Here is a 19,046-nt window from a genome sequence, read left to right as displayed (position 1 = left end):
ACAGAGAAAAAGAAACACATCTGTGAAGCTAGAAGAAGGAATAAAGAGAGAAAAAGAAAAAAATAGGCAGCACAGGCAAAGGGGCATATATTTTCAAAATAGGTTTAATGATAGAGAACTAATACATTGGAGAAATATAGAAAAATATTGTGGAATGCTGCAGAAGACAGAAAGAAGAAGCCATTCTAAAACTCACCTCCAGTAAACAACCCATATCCCAGAGTTATTATTTTTATGGTGCTATGTCTTAAGATATTGTCAGTCATAGAATGACATTCCAGAACTTCTGAGTATGAAAACACAGGCCTTGATCCCAAGAACCAAGACTTTACCTTTTCACTTCAGGACAGGATGACAAGCCTCATCTGGCCTCATGCCAGAAAAGACAGAAGAACAAATTCCACAAAGCCTTCAAAACACAGGAGGCATCAAGTCCCCCACTGACCAGCAGCTGCATGTTTTTCATGTGCACAATGTACCATGAGTATTAATATAAATCACAGTACGGTGACATTCTTTCATTAGCAGTAATGGCTATTAAAATCAGTAATTAACCAGATAGTGACATTCCTGCAAGAGGCCAAAAAAACCCAAAAGAAACGAAAAAAAAGAGAGAAGCCAAAGAATTTGATTATTATGTGAAAGCCTACATCAGTTGCTCACATGCAGATTCAACTGTTCTTGGGGCTGAATTCAGCTACGTGAACCCCAAAATTAAAAGTATTGGTCAAAGCAATCTCTGACTTGACCTACATTAGAAGAAGTCTTCTATATTTTATAAAAAACTAAAATATTGACAAAACATATAATATCTAATATTGCACACTAGGGACCAAACCACAGTCTCTGAGCTACTGGTCTGCAGGACCATAGTTTACAGCTGGGAAGAACAGGATCTGTTGTCGGGTAAAGTTCTGTAATGAAGACATCAAACCCTTCAAGTTCTCTTTGGCTCTCGGAAATATTGGCTTAAATAACTTGGAAATTATAGATAAAATAATAAAATATGCATGTACTGACATGAGTTATGCAAGCAGACAAATGAAATGACTTGTTAACTTATTAATACAGGTTATTCTCTTCAATTCACAATTTCCTGGTATTTAAATAACTGTTGATCTAAAAATGTCCTAGGGGGGTAAAGCAGGACTCTGTTTCATTTTTCACTGGTATTTTTACTAAGAGCTCACTTGGCACCACAGATAATGGAACTGGATTTACCAGGAGTCTATCAGCTGACTCTCTGTTAAGGACACAAAAGTGCATTTCTCATTGACAGAGCCTTGTCACAACATAACAAAGCTGTTTCTCTTTCAGGTGACAAAGGCTCAGAGAGATTAATGTCACTCTAATACTAAGCAAATGTTTAGTTCCCTTGGTTATGCCATTTCAAAGCAACTCAAATAATCAATGCCTCTTGTACAACCAGTCCACGCCATGGCAATCAGAAAAAGTCCATGTCTATTTAGTTAAGACCATTCTGAATCTCTGGGCTCATTGCAAGCAGGCATGTCCCTGCTTTCAAATTAAGATTTAGGGCCTGTAATTTCAGTCCCTTAGTCTATAAATAGTACATAGAGCTCAATATTGATCAAGCAGAAAAGACAGCTGCATATACAAATGGATTCTTACTGAAAAAAAAAAAATCCTGTGAAAATATGTCCACAATTACATTAAAAAGCGTAATTCAGTAAGTCATTTCCATGTTATAGCTTTCTTTCTGGACAAAGCTGGGAACTCTGAAACCACATAAGGACATATAACATACAGCATAAGAACATAAGATTAACAGCTCCTCACAGGAGGATACGAATTGGAAGCAACTCCTCATATTGTGCATTGGCAGAACATTAATGCTGATTATCGGGACGTGAAACTGTCCTTGGAAAGATTTAATATGCTTATTTCTTGTCACAGCGTATCATTTACGACACCCCCTCCCACAGCAAACCCAAGCTGCCGGGAGCGTGCGAGAGGAAAAGAAACGCGGGCACGCGCCGGCGGGTGCCGCGCAGTGACGCCACGCGGCGCCGGTGAAGTGACGTCACGAAGCAATGGCGGCGCCCCGAGCACACGCGGCAGGCGGCGGTCACAGCGGCGGCACCGTCCGCAGGGATCGCGGCCGCGCTCGCTCCGTCCCTCGCTGCCCGGGGCCTCCTCAGCTCGGTAAGCACAGGGGCCCGGAGCGCCCGCGTGCACCGGCGGAGGCCGGGCCGGGCCGGGCCCTGCCGCCGCTCCAGCGGGTCGTACCCGGGATGGGCAGCGGCGGGAGCGCTTCGGGCCCGCGGGGATTTATCCGGCGGTTCTCTCTTTATCCTCAGAGGTGTGCCAGGCAGTGGGTCTGGCCTGCTGTTGTGTTTGGTTATATACGGTTAAATAAAATAACCTGTAGCTATGTTGTAGGTATATGCAGTATATAACTACAATATATATAATAACATTCATATATGTTTAGCTATATAACCACATGCTAGTGTATATATATATATATGATCACAGAATCAACGGGGTTGGAAAAGACCTCCGACATCATCAAGTCCAACCCTTGATCCAACACTGCCGTGGTTACCAGACCATGGCACTCAGTGCCACATCCAGTCTCATCTTAAAAACCTCCAGGGACGGTGAATCCACCGCCTTCCTGGGCAGCCCATTCCAGTGTCTGATTACTCTCTCTGGAAAAAATTTCTTCCCAATATCCAAACTAAACCTCCCCTGGCAGAGCTTAAGATTGTGCCCTCTTTTCCTATCGCTGGTTTCCTGGGAGAAAAGACCAATGTCCACCTGGCTACAACCTCCTTTCAGGTAGTTGTAGAGAGTAATAAGATCTTCCCGAGCCTCCTCTTCTCCAGACTAAACAATCCCAGCTCCCTCAGCCTCTCCTCAGAGGACTTGTGCTTAAGTCCCTTCACCAGCCTTGTTGCTCTTCTCTGGACCTGCTCCAGCACCTCCATGTCTTTCCCGAACCGAGGGGCCCAGAACTGGACGCAGTACTCCAGGATAATATAGGCTATATAGGCTAATATATATATGTATAATAGTTATAAATATTAGCCTATATAGATATATATATAGGCTAATATATATAATAGTTACTTATATTAGCCTGTGTATATATATCTAAACAGGCATATATATGTTGTAGTGATGTATATTAGCCTGTAGTTATATTGACATTATTAATATATAAGTTACTAATGTCTAAGTTATATTATTAGTATTTTGAAGAAGAAAGTAAAATAATTATGCCATGGATTTCCTGTTTGTTTGAATATCATGAAGTTCCTTTTTTTTTTTTTTTCCCCCTACCTCTCTTTCAGGTAAAAAAATGAAGGCCAGAAAAGGAGGAAGATTTAAATCTTTCTTTAAACAGAAGCAAAAAGGCATTGAAGTAATAGGAAAATGGAAAACTGTGGAAATTGACCCCAATCTGTTTGCTGAGGAGGAGTTTCGAGATATAGTATGCTTGGAGGAACTTACAGAGTACAAGCTGGTAAGTTCTTCTGAAGTGGGGAAAGTAAAAGAGAAGAAGAGAAAGGCTGAGAGTGCATCAGAAGAAGAAGGCAATGAGGAGGTGGAAGAACCTGTCATCCCTCCCAAAAAGAAAAAGAAAAACAAAGATTTGAGAAGCCAAACAGATAAAGGCAATACTCCTAATGCAGCAGAAGTTGATGTGCTGGTTGATAAAGAGGAAAAGTGTAGTGAGATAATCAAAGAAGCAAATTTTGAAGACCATGGACATGTGACTGAGAACACATCAAGCAGTAAAGACATTCCAAAGAAAAAGAAAAAGAAGGCAGCTAAAAACAAGGCTTCTCAAGCGCAAGAAGTTCTTCCACCAATGAGTTCTTCTAAAAAAGGCAAAAACTGGACAACAGATGTTTTATCTACCTCAGCTGATCAAAAAGCTGATGTGTCTGCATGGAAAGACCTGTTTGTACCTGAACCAGTGTTGCAGGCCTTGAGCTATCTGGGGTTTAGTGCTCCAACTCCTATTCAAGCCTTAGCCTTGCCTTCTGCCATCCGGGATAATATGGATGTTCTTGGTGCTGCAGAAACAGGTACAAAGCTGTTAAACTGCTTGTGTGTGCTGCAAGCATCCCATCTCTTCTTTAAAGCAGCTCATGGTTACAAGTTTTTATATGTAGAAGCAGCAGCATTTATATGTAAGAAAAGAGCTGTCTTCTGCAAATCCAACATATTAGTAAATTTTTAAACATATTAGTAAAGTTTTAAAACTTTGTAATGTACAAACATGGGGATGTTCCATCTTTTCGAAGTACAGCCTGCAGAGCTTTGAAATCTCGATGGTTTTTATGCTTTTGACACAAGTCTTTTTTCTCTCAAATTGTTTTCTGCTTTGGGAGCAGTAGGGTGATGCTCTGCAAAAGGCAGATTTAATGAAACAGGCAGGGGCATTTTTCCAGCAGCCAAACTTGTGCCCCTGGCAAGGCAAAGCAGAGAACTGGGTTCCTCTGGAGATGATTCAGTGCCAGCATGGAGCAGTAAATAAACACTGGGTACAATGTTAAGCATGAATATGGCCCAGGCCATATTTGTTTTAGCTCCTTTTTTACCTATTGCTGTGAAGTCTGAGCATTATGTTCCTTCAGACTTTTTTTTTTCTGCTTATGCCTTTGAAGTTTTGTCTTCTTTAGCACTGCATCGTTTTTCCCCCTTAAAACATAAAGATAGGAAGCACGATTGGAAGCTGCCTTGGTTTAAAGGCTTCGTTTGCACTCTTTTCATCTGTTCCAGTTGCCTTATCTCACTGCTTGTCTGTAAAGTCATTTACTGCTCTTGAGCAAGAAGGTATACTAACTAATAAGATATGCAGTCATTTGCATTTTTATTTTAATTAGAGGCTAGGTTGGTGCTGTTAGCTTTAATAAGATTAGAAATCCCTGCAGGGAGTGTTTTTGAAAATGGAACTGAAAATTTAAGTGGTGTTCATATGCTGGAAAAAAGTACCATTTTGCAGTGCTGGTAAGCAAATCCCTCTCTAGCTGCAGAACGGAAAGCATGGTTGGTGGCAGGCTGTGTTGTTGCTTTATAATTTTGCATAACCCTGAGGTAGGAGGACTGTGTTTTGCTCATTTATTCTTTCATGAGAGAAATCCAGGTTCTCTCCAGAGAGCCCAGTGGATCACTGGTGTTCCTGTAGCAACTTGAGAGATATGGACAACTATTTGTTAGGAGGTACTGCGGCTGGGAGAGGTTAAAACTCTCCAGTTGTTTTTCTACATCCTACAGCATCACTTACCATTGAGCCTGAGAGAGGAATTTGATAAGTTAAAGAACTATTAATCTTCCTCTACATATGAGGAGACTTTGCAGCAGCGTTGATCAGGAGAATGACACTGGGCTTAGCTGCTTATTAACTACTATTAAGATTCTCTCCTAAATAGGAAAAATTTTGTGTTGCTGAATTTGACAAACCTTTATGGCTTGTGACATAAATGTGATGTGGACATGAATTAAGATTTCCAGAGGACTGCTTCCCAGCAGTGACCTATTACAGGAATGGTGTAACAGTGTCTTGTACTCTGGATGCTGCATTCTTGATCAATGAACTGATACATCTGAGAACCTTAACTGGAGTGGATGCGCTAGCAGGCTCTTCCTAATATCTTTAATACTGACAGATCGTTCAGAAGGGAATATGTGGCAGGGATGTAACTGGCAGTTTGGTACCAAGAACCCCTGAAATTAAAGTTGGGAGCATTTTTGGCAACCCCCTTCTCTCCAAAGTGGATTATCTGTTTTAAATCAGATTTATGTGTTCTGATTATAAAAATGATGCTAGATCAGGAAATTAGACAGTGGAGTATTTCAAAGTACGATTTCTTAGAAAGATGTAAATACAGGACTGTAAATTGAAGATAGAAGCAAATCCTTCAAGTACATTCCAGCTCGTCCTTGGCCTCATTTGCTATTCCTTTATTTGGAGAATGTTGATCAGAACTTTCAATTAGGACATGGTATTCTCCTTACGGGCATTCAGTTCTTTAAAAATATCTTGACTGCAACTGCAGCTTTTAAAAAACACTTTCAGAACAACTAAGTCTGCCTGCCCTGCTAGAGATTGGAAAAATACCTGTTCCCTGGGAATTGCGATACTGTTGACCTGGAGGAGATGTATAAAGGGAACAGGAGAAAAGATGTTATTTCTGCAAGTTTCTGGTGTTCTAAAGATTGTGAATTTGCATCTGTTACAGTGATATGTTTTAAGAACAGTGTGCAATTGGCTGTTGCTTTTCTTATCTTTTCAAATAAATGACTTGTCGGTCTGTGCTATTATTCTTGTTTGGTTTTTTTAGGAAGCGGCAAAACGCTTGCATTTGCAATTCCAATGATTCACTCTGTGCTGCAGTGGCAAAAATCAAATAGCTCAACAACCAGAAATGACACTGTTTCTAAAGAGTCCCATCAGCATCATGATGAAACAAGATGGGAAAATGAGGATGAAGCAGAAAAAGTAACTCATCAGCAGGTTGAAGATAGCGGAGATGAAGATGATGCACGTTTCACAACAGGCTGTGTGAAAGTTCTGGAAAATATTGAATTTGATTCGGGTGACAAGACACAAACTGTTGGCTCCCATAAAAGGAAACCCCTTTTAGGACTGGTCCTCACTCCTACAAGAGAATTAGCTGTACAAGTAAAGCACCACATTGATGCAGTGGCGAAGTTTACAGGTAAGTAGATCCTGCAGGCCATGTGCCGGATTATGCTGTGTTTGGATCTTGGAGTTGGTTTTGAGCTAACATGCCATACTTTCTTCCATAAAATCATAAAGTTGCTGTGGCTTTTGAAGTATTAGGGTTTGTGGTCCCTGATGTGTGAGAAACACATGAAGACTCTTCAGTGAGATGCACGTGGAAGTAAACAGTTAATGTGAGATATTTTGCTTTAAAATGTACCTTCCTTCAAATAGCTATTGACTTGTACTCTCACAACACAGAATGAATACTAGATATCCCGCCACAGCTAACTTTGTCCTAGTTGTGGATAATGTAGGCTACATATAAAAAATAATTTCATTATAGATAAAATTTTTAATGTATATAATAATTTCAATTCTTGACAGGTATATCAATCTTTTGTATAGTGTAGATACTTAAGTGTGTGTGTGTGTGTGTGTGTGTGTGTGTGTGTGTATGTGTGTGTGTATATATAATTTTGATCTATCAAAAAAAGTAAAGTAAGGCCATAAATTTTTAGGGTAGATGACGTTGCTGGATTGTCTGACTTGCCTCCTGCGGCAGTCAAACCACAGAGTATTACTGAGTAACATGCCTGATAAAAGCAATTTCATCCTGTTCCTTTCTCTTCCAAACCTGAAGTCAGTACATCTATTAAGTGGATGAGTGAGGACATGAAACTGTTTAGGAGGGAGAGAATTGTGAAAGAACTCACTACTTCTCCAACACCAGTAATTGTTTATTTATTGAAGAAGAAACGTAATGCATTGCACTACTACTAAGCACATCTTCCTTTGGTGTCTGTACATCCTGCTGTGTTCATCAGTCTGCAGCTGATTACAAGGCTTATTTTAACTGCTAGCCTGAAACGATCTGTTTGTGTCATACAGTTCTGATAGGAGCAGAGCTATTTATGTGTAAAAAAATCTGCTGCCGAAGTGATACATAGTTGCAACAGCAGGAGAGAAAATGCTTTAATGTGGGCTTGCTTTATTGCCTCAAACACACTTTGAAAAAAAGTCCCTACCTGAAAGCATGGTGTTCCACAAGTAGTAGGGAAGAGAGATCAGGGGTAGCTTGGATACTGGAAGGGTCTTGCACAGTAGCATTGAGTTCATTATGGGCCAATGTATTCTTTGAAGAAGGAGGATGAAATAAACCATGTGTAATCTCCTTCCAAAACTAAACTCCTTTCGCTACCTCAGCAAAGTTCTTAAAGCTAACTCAAGGTCTGTACTACTATGCAAGAATCATTAATTGGGCAGGAGCGTTCTTGGTAGGATTATTCCATAGCAAATGAGCAGTTATTTAGGAAGACAAGCATTTCTCAGTCTTATTCTATGAAGTGTCCTCCTGGTTATTCATACCAGGAATATGCTTGTTCATGCAGATGTAATTGACAAAACATGAGACTCTGAAGTATGGGTACACAAAACTAACAGCTATGGATGTGTTTCTTCATGCTATTAAAAGATAGGTGCACTAAGAGAAAGACTACTTTATTTTTGACATCTCACTATAATGAGGATTTTTTTGGTAAAACTGAGCGTGTTGCTGTATGTTCAATATTACATAAAACCCCCGAAGTTTCCTGACCAAAATGCTAACTGAAAGTTGCAGTATAAACTCTTTAAAACCATTGAGTAGATCTACATAAAAACATTGACTGATAAATTAGTTAAATAAAACCTATTATATGTTCTAGGCATTAAGACTGCAATTCTGGTTGGAGGCATGGCTGCACAGAAGCAAGAACGTGTACTGAATCGAAAGCCAGAAATTGTAATTGCAACCCCAGGCCGTCTGTGGGAGTTAGTTAAAGAGAGACACCCACATCTTTCAAATCTTCGTCAGCTCAGGTAAATGTGCCTTTTAGAATAACTGCTGGATACTGAACTAGTTATCCTTGCACCCTGATTATGTTTACTAACTGATTAAATAATTTAAACTACGTAAGATCACTTATTTTTTTGTCTCATAGTGTTGTATTGAAATGCACAGTGGTTATTTCGATGGAGGGAAATGTCAATTAAAGACAGTAGTAAAAAGCTGTTTTTTCAAAAAGAAGTGCAGAAGGCTACTGTAGCTGCCCCAGCATACCTGCTGTTCCTTTTGGGTTTATATGCAGAGCATCCCTTACGTGTTTAGCAGGAAAAGTTCTTTTTAAGCATATCAGGTTTGTATTTATCTGTACAAGTGTATTTTTACTGTGTTTTCCACTTGACAGGTGCCTTGTGATTGATGAAGCAGACCGAATGGTTGAGAAAGGTCACTTCTTAGAGCTGTCTCAGTTGCTGGAAGTCTTAAATGATTCACAGTATAACCCTCATCGACAGACTTTTGTTTTTTCTGCCACGTTGACTTTAGTGCATCAGACTCCTACAAGAGTTTTACAAAAAAAGAATGCTAAAAAGATGGACAAGAAGACCAAACTAGAATTGTTAATGGAAAAAATAGGAATAAAGAGCAAACCCAAAGTAATAGACTTAACGAGGAAGGAGGCTACTGTTGAGACTCTGACAGAAACCAAAATCCACTGTAATACAAATGAGAAGGACTATTATCTCTATTACTTTCTTCTCCAGTATCCAGGAAGAACCATGGTCTTTGCAAACAGCATAGACTGTGTAAAACGCCTCAGTTCTCTCCTCACAATCTTAAATTGTGATCCGCTTCCTTTGCACGCCAACATGCACCAAAAGCAAAGGCTGAAAAACCTGGAGAGATTTGCTGAGCGAGAGAGGTAGGTTGATTTTCAACTTCCTAGTAGAGAAAAAAATCATGTAAAAGGTAGTGGAAAGGGGAAATAGCTGTTAGAGTAGGAGCAAGCTGAGGAGGTTAGCTGGGGATTTGAGTCCCATGACTTTATGAGCCCAAGTTATTAACAATGAAGGATGAGGTTTCACAGGATAGTTGAGGTGATGAACTGGAGCAAGTTCAATGGAAGGCCACCAAGATGTTCAAGAAGCACTGGCTCTGCAAGAGGAGAGGCTGAAGGCACAGCATTTACATCACCTGTGAAAAGTACTTTGTGGGGGCCTAATGGCAGCTTAAGGTTGTCAAGAAGATGGAGCCAGGCTCTTCAGAGTGGTGCATGGTAGGAGGATGTAGGGTAAAGGGTGTAAGTTGAAACAAGAGGTTCAGGCTATATATGGAAAAGGGCTTTTTATCTGTGCAGGCACTTGAGCAGTGGAACAGGCTGCTTGTTTTTGGAGTTTTTTGAGGCTCGGATAAAACACTGAGCAACCTGATCCAGCCTTACAGCTGGTCCTGCTTTGAGGAGGAGGTTGGAGTAGAGATCTCCTGAGGTCTTCTGGAGTCTGAATTATCCTGTGGTCTGGCAGCTCACTGTTGCTGACAGAGCTGTCACTTGCCCTGTTTTCAGACATAGGCTTTTATGACCATCCTGCACACCTCTCTGCCTGTGTCCTGGTTCTGCAGCTCATTTGAGCCTCTGTAAGTCATTGAATTTCACTAAGCCATTAGAAAACTAACCATTTTTGCTTGTTACAGTTTTGCAGGTTTAGTTAGACGAGTTAGCTTCCAGGGGGTCAAGGTATCCTGGAGCAATGTAAGAGAAGGGGCAGTTGTACCTTTCAGCAGCAGTGGGCAGCCAGGGTTTACCCAGGCAGACCTGTCCTGCCAGTGTAAGAAACATTGTTTCCTGCTGACTTCGGGTGGTCTCGGTACTTCCATAATCCAGAAGCCTCCCGGTTTAGTCGTGCTGTGAACTGCTGCTTGCTGTCTGGGAAATTTGTACCTTGTTAATAGATTCAGGCAGGGAGAACCCAGGTTGAATTGCTGTGATGGATCTGCAGTATCCCTTGGCAAATGAAGTATTGATAGCATTGGCATAGGTCAGACGGGTCGTTTTCGGAGACTGCAGATTTTCAAGGCAAGAAAGAAATCTATGAGACCGTCTCTCACAATGTTCTGCAGATTGCAAGCCACAGAATTTTCACTTGTTATTTTTCCTTTTAACCTTGTAGCAATAGAATATGCAGTCAGATGCCATAAAATCTTAATAAATTTCCATTACCTAAAAGTAACTCGTTTCAGTTGCTGGGAGATGTTTTTAAAACAAATTGTTCTAAGTCCTAAGGAGAATTTTGTCTCTGTACTAGACTATTTATATAAAAGAACAACATCTTTGAGTAGTTCATCATATCTGCGGATGAGGAGAAATACTAATTGTCAGAACAGAATCCCCTTCTTATATTCCTAGCTTTTAATTTACTGAGAGAGCTTATTTGAGTGCAAGTCGGTAGAAGATATTTTAGCCCCCAAAAGCTGTTATTTAAATATATAATGTTAATAATGTAATTTTTCTCAACTAGTAAAACTTTTAATAACATGTCTGTACTACCAAAGGATCGGCTGCGTTGTTAATGGTATAGTCATATCAACTAAAGATATTTTTAAACCCAACCTGGGCAGTGCACTGAAAAGTGCATCACAGGGGAACATACTCCCCTTCTTTAGACAGCAAGTTGTTCTAGTGTTCTTGTGAACTGAGAGAGAAGAAAAGCATAGGAAAACAGGATCCAGCAAGGTAGTGAATTTCTGTATTGGAAACAGAATAGACCTGCTGAGGGTAACATTTACACTTTTTAGTTTTATTTTAAGAATTGTTGTTTCAAGACTGCCTCTGATGTAATAGTGGGTATCATTTCTGTAAGGGCAAGCAGAATGTGTAGTTCCAGCAGTTGATATAGTATAAATCTGTTTCTTAAACTGCTGTGGTAGGATTCTATATTGCTGTATTTTATGTTCCTCGACAGATGATTTACTTTTCAATTTTATGTTCATTAAATTTTGTCACTTTCTCAGCTGTGTCCTCCTGACAACAGATGTTGCAGCTCGTGGTCTTGATATTCCCAATGTGCAGCATGTCATCCACTACCAGGTTAAGTATTTTTAATGGTTTTACTTTTACTGTTTCAGTTTTGAAATAAGCTTTTCCTGATCCAAATCCTGAACGCTATAAAGCTGTAATTCTTGATCCCATGTATAGTACAGTCCCAAGTATAGATATTTAATCATTTAACTGTCTTAGTGCTTTGTCTTATTGTTGCAGTGACTGACTGCAGTGGGTAACACTTCATCAATATGCGATTATATATTAGAAATGACATAACAGATATTATCCTCCTTGCTTTTTGCTTCACTTCGATATCCAGAGGTGTCAAATGACTCAGCCATATAACTCATCTCTGAGGACACATAAAATGTTTTCCTGCTTTTCAAGTGAAATGACCGAGGGTCAGAAGTGAGGAGAGACTCACAAAAGATTATGCGAGAAAGAATGCTGGATCAGGGAACAAAAAGTGTGTCAAGACATCATCTTTTACATTACTTTCTCTGTTACCTGCAATGTACCATGTGTGCATAAAACACAATGTTCTTTGGCAACCTCTTGTCCAAAGCATGACAGGCTGCTGCTAGCTTTCCCTGGCAGCTTCATGGCTTCTCTGAACACTTGCAGGTCCCTCGTACGTCTGAGCTGTACGTGCACAGAAGCGGTCGAACAGCCCGAGCTGCCAACGAAGGCCTCAGCCTATTGCTGATTGGCCCTGATGACTTGATCAATTTTCGGAAAATTTATAAAACATTGGGGAAGACTGAGGAGCTGCCGTTTTTCCCAGTTGATACCAAGTGCATGACTTCTATCAAGGTAAAGAAACAACAGTCTTTTTTGCAGCCTGAGTAGTTGCTTGCTTGCTTGTATTACTTACATTACTGATACGACATTGCTTATCGTAGTTCTTTCCAGGTTTCAGGTGAAATTTACTTTTGAGGTCCTGGATTTGAAAATGAAATTAATCACCCTTTATGTTTTTTCAGCAATATTTATGATTTCTCCTTAAAAACTGGCCCAAGAAAAGCGTTCAAGCATAAACATCACCTATATTTTTCTTGTATGGTGTTATGTAGAGCTTCTCCTGACTAGATTTCCAGAACAGTATAGGGAAGCGAGTGTGTTTTTTGGATGGGGAGCTGGAATGGCTTTGTTAAGTACATTGTTTAAAACCTCTTGTGTTAGGAACAGACTGGAGAACAGTAGCAAGTCCAGGGGTGTTCAGCAGTCTTCATCTGCCTCTTCCCAGCTGAAGTAGTGAGTTGTTTGCTTTTCTCAGAGTTCCTATACTGTGAGGCCACAGCTGCCACTGAACCCTGTCAAACTGGGTATGTTCTCTTTTCTGGGTTATTGGCCATTTTAAGGAGAATTCAGTCATTCACTAACTCACAAGATAGACAATGGTTAGGGTTTACAAAACAATGTGTTTTAGAAAGCATCTAGTCACTGCAGATTTTCTACTTCTTGAATAACAGACCATTTCATGTCTCAGCATTCTCTCAACAGTGTGAGGGATATCAGCGACGTACGAATGGGACATACTTAAATACTGGCTTTGAAAGGAATTCAGGGTTGGAATGTCTGAATGTTGCACAGTCACTGAGAACAAGGGAGAACGCAAGCAGTCAGATAATGCAACAGCTATATCTTCCTTACAGTACTCTGATTCAGGCTTATCCAGTTGGCTTGGACAGAGCTCAGAGTTTACCCCAGTGGCAATAGCAGCATCCTCACCTTGGGAATAACATCAGCAAGTTTCAAAGCCCAGGCTTGCTGCAGATAGGGTATTTAGCATGAATCTTTCAGGAGATGCAGCTTTCTGAAAGAGAAAGAAAATCAATAAATGCTTCCATAGGCTCATTTTTATCCTCTTGGTAGTAATGAAGAGAATTTGATTTCCTCCTCCCCATCTCCTCTACTGCCCCCTTACACCCACTAAATGTTTCTGGCTACTGAAAAAATCTGTCGTTTTTTAAAAGTGTTTCTTCAGAGGTTCCTTCTGTGTTTCTTGATGAGTATTCTTGGCTCTTATCATGCTCTGTCAATTAATGAGCAAATAAATATTGTTTCCACACTTTAATTTTCCTGCTACCATCTCACGATCTTCTCTCCTGTCTGTAATAGTGCTCCTCTTCCCAGCAGAGGTGTCTTTGTAATTGTAGTTGCAGGAGTTCAGCCTCAGAGGCTCTTCGAACAGTCAGGTCTCATTTACACTTAGACCTGGGCCTAATCACAAAGTCATTGTAGTTGAGACTATTAGTGCTGCTGGTTCTGTATGTCTGTCCCTTTGGCACACTCCTTCCCTGTTTCTGTATGCCTTCATCCAAGTTCAGAAAAGGTCTGAAGGGTTTCACGCTTGGGAGGAATAGAATTGTTGAACCAGGATAGAGGATAGACCTAAAGAGGACTTGAATTTTGCAAAGATGGAAAAACTATTTAAAATGTCTTGTAATGATCTTAGAACTTACTGATTCAGTAGTTCATGGCACGTTTAATTTCTTCTCTCTCTGCGTCTTAATTATTGTAGCAGTTCTGGCTGGTGCTGTTACCATGTAGCACCAGACTATTCAGTTTCCTGCACAGGGTTTGTTTCATACAACTACAGGCACATTCCAAACAGCAGAACTTGCTGCTGGTTGATTATTTACTGTTAGTGTAGATTTTATTTCCACAGTGAATTAATTATTTTTTTGGCCCATCTGGAAGGCTGCAGGTCAGGTTAGATTTGCTGGACATCTTTGTTCCACCTGTGTGCAGCCGGGAAGGACAAGACATTCTGTCCTGTGCCTAAACAAGAACCAGGCGCGTTCCTTGAGACATGAGCTGTTCCATCCATATGGCCTGCAGGATTTAGTGAAGGTAGTGGCTGCCCCTTACTGCTGAGTCTAGTAACTCTGAGATCTTGTACTATGTAAATATGTAAGGAAATGATTGGTATTTGAATCATGATTTATTCCTGATGTCTCTCAGGTGTTTGTAATGATTTGTTTATAGAATGTTGAGTTAACATTCAGGTATGTTTAGTAGTTGAGATGTTTTAGAAGCCAGATTCTATCATGGATCTGAAGAAGTATAACACTAGCAAATTATGACGTCTTTGTTATGTAGGGCATCTCCTGGAACATGGGTAGGGAACAAAAGTGTCTCCGTACCCCAGATGCATTGCAATGCATACTCTCAAACACTGATTCTGCTAAAGTACCTCACGTTTAAACCTGATCATAATGTCTGAATGTATTTTTTTTTGCAGGAGCGGATGAATTTGGCAAGGCAGATTGAGAAGGCAGAATTTTTCAACAGTCGGGCAAAGCAACACAACTCCTGGCTCCAGCAAGCTGCAGAGGCTCTTGAGATGGATCTTGATGATGACATGTTGATGGGCAAGTAGAAGTGTTTGTCCATGGGTGTGCTCCGTTGTTCCCACAGTGCTGGTGACTGGAAGAAGCCTCACCATGGCAGACAAATTTCAACTTGTGCAGAGCAGAATGGGAAGGAAAGAAGTGTCATTAGTACATGGTGTTACTGGTATTTTCAGGATGATTGTGCAGCAGATAGTGCTGGAGCTGAGGGAGTGAGATGTGACAGTTCTGGCAGGTCACAGACAAGTCTTCATAACATAGGACAAGAACTGTTTAGCTTCTGGCAAGCATTTCACAGTAATCTAAACAGCCCAGTATGTCCTGATTGAGTCTTGTCCTCCCTGTGTCAAAGAAAAAGCTGTTACTTCACTTCTGCTTGTCTCTCCCTGTAGTCAGGAGCCTGACTGCTCTGTGTGGGAACAGCTAGGAAGTGCTAGGGAACACCAAATATTATGTGAGCCTCATGTACGTTGTGTGGGCAAAATGGCCAATACATACATTCAAGTTGCTGAGGTTTTTGGTGGAGTGTTATAAGCAAATAATTTTTTATATTTTATAAATTAAGCGTTTTGCAGGCTGTGCCTGAGTGTGAAGGGCTGTGCAATTGCAATGCCTATTAGTTCAATGCCATGAAGTTTTGCAATGCTTAGATGCACAGTAAGATGCCACATATGTGTTCATATTTTAGAAGCTGAAGGTATGATTTCCTACCAGTTCTGAAGGCAGGCTGAATAGAGGTGCTGCAGAGGTTGCTTCAGATGAATCTGTCTCTAACCTGTTAGCTGCTAAATATCCAGATGCCTTAATTTTGAAATATGTTTAGATTTCTTTCTTTCTTCCTTTAATTCATGGCTGGACTAGCTGGTTCTCAACCACTAGCAAACGCTAATCATCTCTGTCTAAATTGTTCAGGAGTGCTTTCAGATAATTAGCATTCTGCTGTCTTGTTTTGACATAATCTGAGTATGCTGTGCTTTGTAATGAGTTTCAAAACAGCACATCCAATCCAAGTAAGTTGTGGCTCTCAAGTGAAACATTTTGTAATTGCCATCCAGAAACTTGCCAGCTTCATGCTGTACTCAGTCTCTAGTTCTTCTGTAGCTTGTTGGAGACCAATTAAAATCTCAGTCATTCCTCCCATAAATGAAGTGCCTCTTACAGAATTACAAAGGCTTTTTAGTAATGCCCTTTCAAGTTTACCTTACAGTAACTTTGATTTCATTTTTCTCTCCAGTTCAGGCCTCTGACCGTATTAACTATCTCAAATCTTTTCTATGCCCTTCTTTATCCTGTGTTATTAAATCTGAGCACCTCATTTTTTGTGCATGTATAAAGAGGAAAGGACTTCCTGGTTTACAGGTGCTGAAATGAGGCATGCATAAAGTAACAAAATACACAGAAGAAGCTTGTGCCTGAGCTAGAAGCCCTGGGTGAATGAATACCTTATCCTCGGGGACCCTCTTCCTTTTGTTCCTCAGTCTGTTCAGGATTGAGAGCCAACTGAATGATTTAGCAGAATGATACCTGGGCTTTGGTTACTTAGTATTTGGGATTCTTCTTAATCTCGTTATCCTGTGGACAGCCTGGGTGATCTGAAAGTGACACAGATGACTGGAAGACTGTATGGGAGTTGAGTGACCTTGTTAGAGAGAGAAAGCTGACATTAGCATCTGCCCTTGTCCATACAAAGGTCTCCAATGCAAGTTGTTCTCTTGTTGTAACATTCTGTATCTTTGATTTCTGCCCCAAGGAAGAAAAGCTAATGAGCAAGAAGAAAGCCAGAAGCAAAAGATGTTGAAGGGGATGAAAAAACAACTGAAACATCTGTTGTCCCAGCCACTCTTTAAAGTCCTTATGAAAACCAAGTACCCAACACAGTCTGGAAAACTACTCCTGCCTCAGACATCAGTGGGCATTTCAGCTCTGTGTACCGTGTCCAAAAAGCAAGCCAAGAAGAAGAAATCAATAAAATTAGATAACTGAGCAAGATCACTCAGTATGACAGAAGCAAGGACTATCTTGATCAAGGCTGTCAGTACTTATGGAGGCTAGAAAACAAATAGGATAAGGATGTTGCCTGTGTATTGGTTGTGCAGGCAAAACCAAAATATTGATTTAAAGGGCTCAGTTAACACCGGGTTACTTACTGTTGAATCTTGTCATGGATCTTGTTTTTCTATGTTCTTATTTTTTCTTAACTCTCTATATTAATAGAAGTTAATTATTTTTCACATAGTTCTGATAATTACTCCATTTTGTGAGATGGGTAAAAGTTAGTGGGTAGAATTCACTGTGGGCATAGTCTAATGATAAAACTTGATTTGAATTTTAATATCTTTAAAGGACAGGGGAAGGTCATCTGTATATAGTGCAAGTACAATCTGAGCTGGTGGTGATGGGAGGTTTGACTTTTCCTGCAGTCAGCTCAGTGAGAAAGGCAGCAAATAGAGGTAGAGTTACCAGCAAGTCTACAATTCTGGTTATGGAAATGTCTCCCAGTTTTCTTTCTCCTCTGATAATATTTCTCTGTTCTGTTCTCCACTGGGTTTAATTCTCTTAGTTCTGTGTTAATATACGTTGGAATGTGCAAAAAAAGTGAAGGTGGCAACAGGCCAGGACAGACTTTGGGAGATGTGTAGATTTTTAAGGAATAAGCGTTGCTACTCAGTGTTTTCTTAATTAATATTTGGAGTTAAACCTGTATTTGAAAACATGTTAGAACCACGATCTTTGCTTTAATGGAAAAGATGATCTTGTGAAATGTCACTTTTGAAGATTGCTTCCTGATAATTATGCTTTTAAATCATTTTAACCTGACCCAGGCAAATATTTTTTAAAACTATTTTTAAAAATGTCAGAAGAATATATTGTGAAATTTTGTTAAATTATATCAGCTATAAAACCCTAAGTCTGTGTCTGTTTTCAGTCTCTTGAGATTTCTAAATCCCTCACAGCTGATGCTGTCTGCACTTAGCAGGGAAGGAAAGGGGAAAAGCATCCAAAAGGCAAGACAGTGGAATTTGTATTGGTGGGAGGACAGGTAACCTTCACCTGCCAGCTCTGGATAAGGCTGAGTTTTTGTGTCTTATACAGCATGGAACCAATGTTACTGTCATGAGAGGAAGCACCAATTTACTCAACTACTTAGAGAAATTTGTCTGTGGAGTTGAATGCCCCCTCCAACCACTTGCTGGTTATGTGAGAATAACAAAGTCTTCACTATTTCATCCATGTAAATAATTGTAGGCCCCCTATCCCCATCTTTGGAGGGCTTTTCTCTTTCTCCCATGCATTACTGAAGAAGAGCCGTGACAATTTAATCATAAGCATACAGAGCTTATCAATTATGTGTGAGACTTGCAATGCACTATTTGTCTCATGCCCTTGGGAGCAAAGAGGGAAGTTTTGAGGGAGAGGAGATGGTAAGGTTCTGCTTCCTCACTCAAGTGAAGAGGCACATCTTTGGCGTTACTGTGACATCTGAAAAATAAAAACAATTTAAAGACAGTTCCTTGTAAGGAAAGTTTAAAAAAGGAACTGAAAAGACAAGCATGCCCTCATTTCTGTGCCATTTTAATCCGATTTTCACATTATGAAAAGATATTTTCACTTTTTTTGAAGACCAGGTGAACCTTTTCTGTGTCTTGTGATGCATTTCTGTTTACAATTCATCAACAAAATCGAGTCTGGATCCTGACAATACAGCTTGGCATCTCCTCCCTGTCTGGTAATCTGCATGAAGTAGCAGTTGGGCAGCTCTTGGTTCCATGAGATCGTGAGGTGAACTGAACTTGGGGACAGTGAGAGTAGTGTTATTTCCTCTCCATTATTGCCATGAAGTTTTTCAGCTGCTTCTGTTTCCCTGTGTTTAACAATCTAGTTCTCACACTCAACAGTCTTTCGCAAGACAGAGCATGACACTTGTGCCCTCCTTGCTGCCTTCATGGATCATGAATGTTGGAAAAGACCTCCAAGATCATCAAGTCCAATCTTTGACCTAATGCCACCGTGCCCACTAAACCATATCGCAAAGTGCCACATCCACTCGTTTTTTGAACACTCCAGGGATGGTGAATCCACCACATCCCTGGGGAGCCTGTTAAAGTGCTTGATGGTTCGTGTTTG

General features: G+C 40.3%; 1 protein-coding gene across 1 annotated transcript; it reads left to right on the top strand.

The window, feature by feature from the left end:
- The first annotated feature begins 2,054 nt into the window (after positions 1 to 2,054).
- Positions 2,055 to 17,627, top strand: DDX24 (DEAD-box helicase 24). Its single transcript, XM_027890308.1, has 9 exons — positions 2,055 to 2,166; positions 3,321 to 4,061; positions 6,321 to 6,698; positions 8,410 to 8,563; positions 8,932 to 9,447; positions 11,535 to 11,610; positions 12,190 to 12,378; positions 14,813 to 14,942; positions 16,672 to 17,627. Exons 1-9 carry the CDS (start codon positions 2,055 to 2,057, stop codon positions 16,902 to 16,904), a joined length of 2,529 nt encoding a protein of 842 aa, XP_027746109.1. The 3' UTR covers positions 16,905 to 17,627.
- The last annotated feature ends 1,419 nt before the right edge of the window (positions 17,628 to 19,046 follow it).

This window comes from Empidonax traillii, unplaced genomic scaffold (assembly GCF_003031625.1).
Source record: "Empidonax traillii isolate 1590-97213 ecotype Southwest subspecies unplaced genomic scaffold, ASM303162v1 scaffold283:size781446, whole genome shotgun sequence".
Lineage (NCBI taxonomy): Eukaryota > Metazoa > Chordata > Aves > Passeriformes > Tyrannidae > Empidonax > Empidonax traillii.
Note: the sequence above shows the minus strand (reverse complement) of the source record. Positions and strands in the feature narration are given on the sequence as shown.

Coding starts and splice junctions, on each gene's coding strand:
- DDX24 (XM_027890308.1), top strand. CDS start 2,055: ATGGCGGCGCCCCGAGCACACGCGGCAGGCGGCGGTCACAGCGGCGGC. Junction 2,167..3,320: donor CCCGGGGCCTCCTCAGCTCG/GTAAGCACAGGG, acceptor CCTCTCTTTCAG/GTAAAAAAATGAAGGCCAGA. Junction 14,943..16,671: donor TGATGATGACATGTTGATGG/GCAAGTAGAAGT, acceptor TTCTGCCCCAAG/GAAGAAAAGCTAATGAGCAA.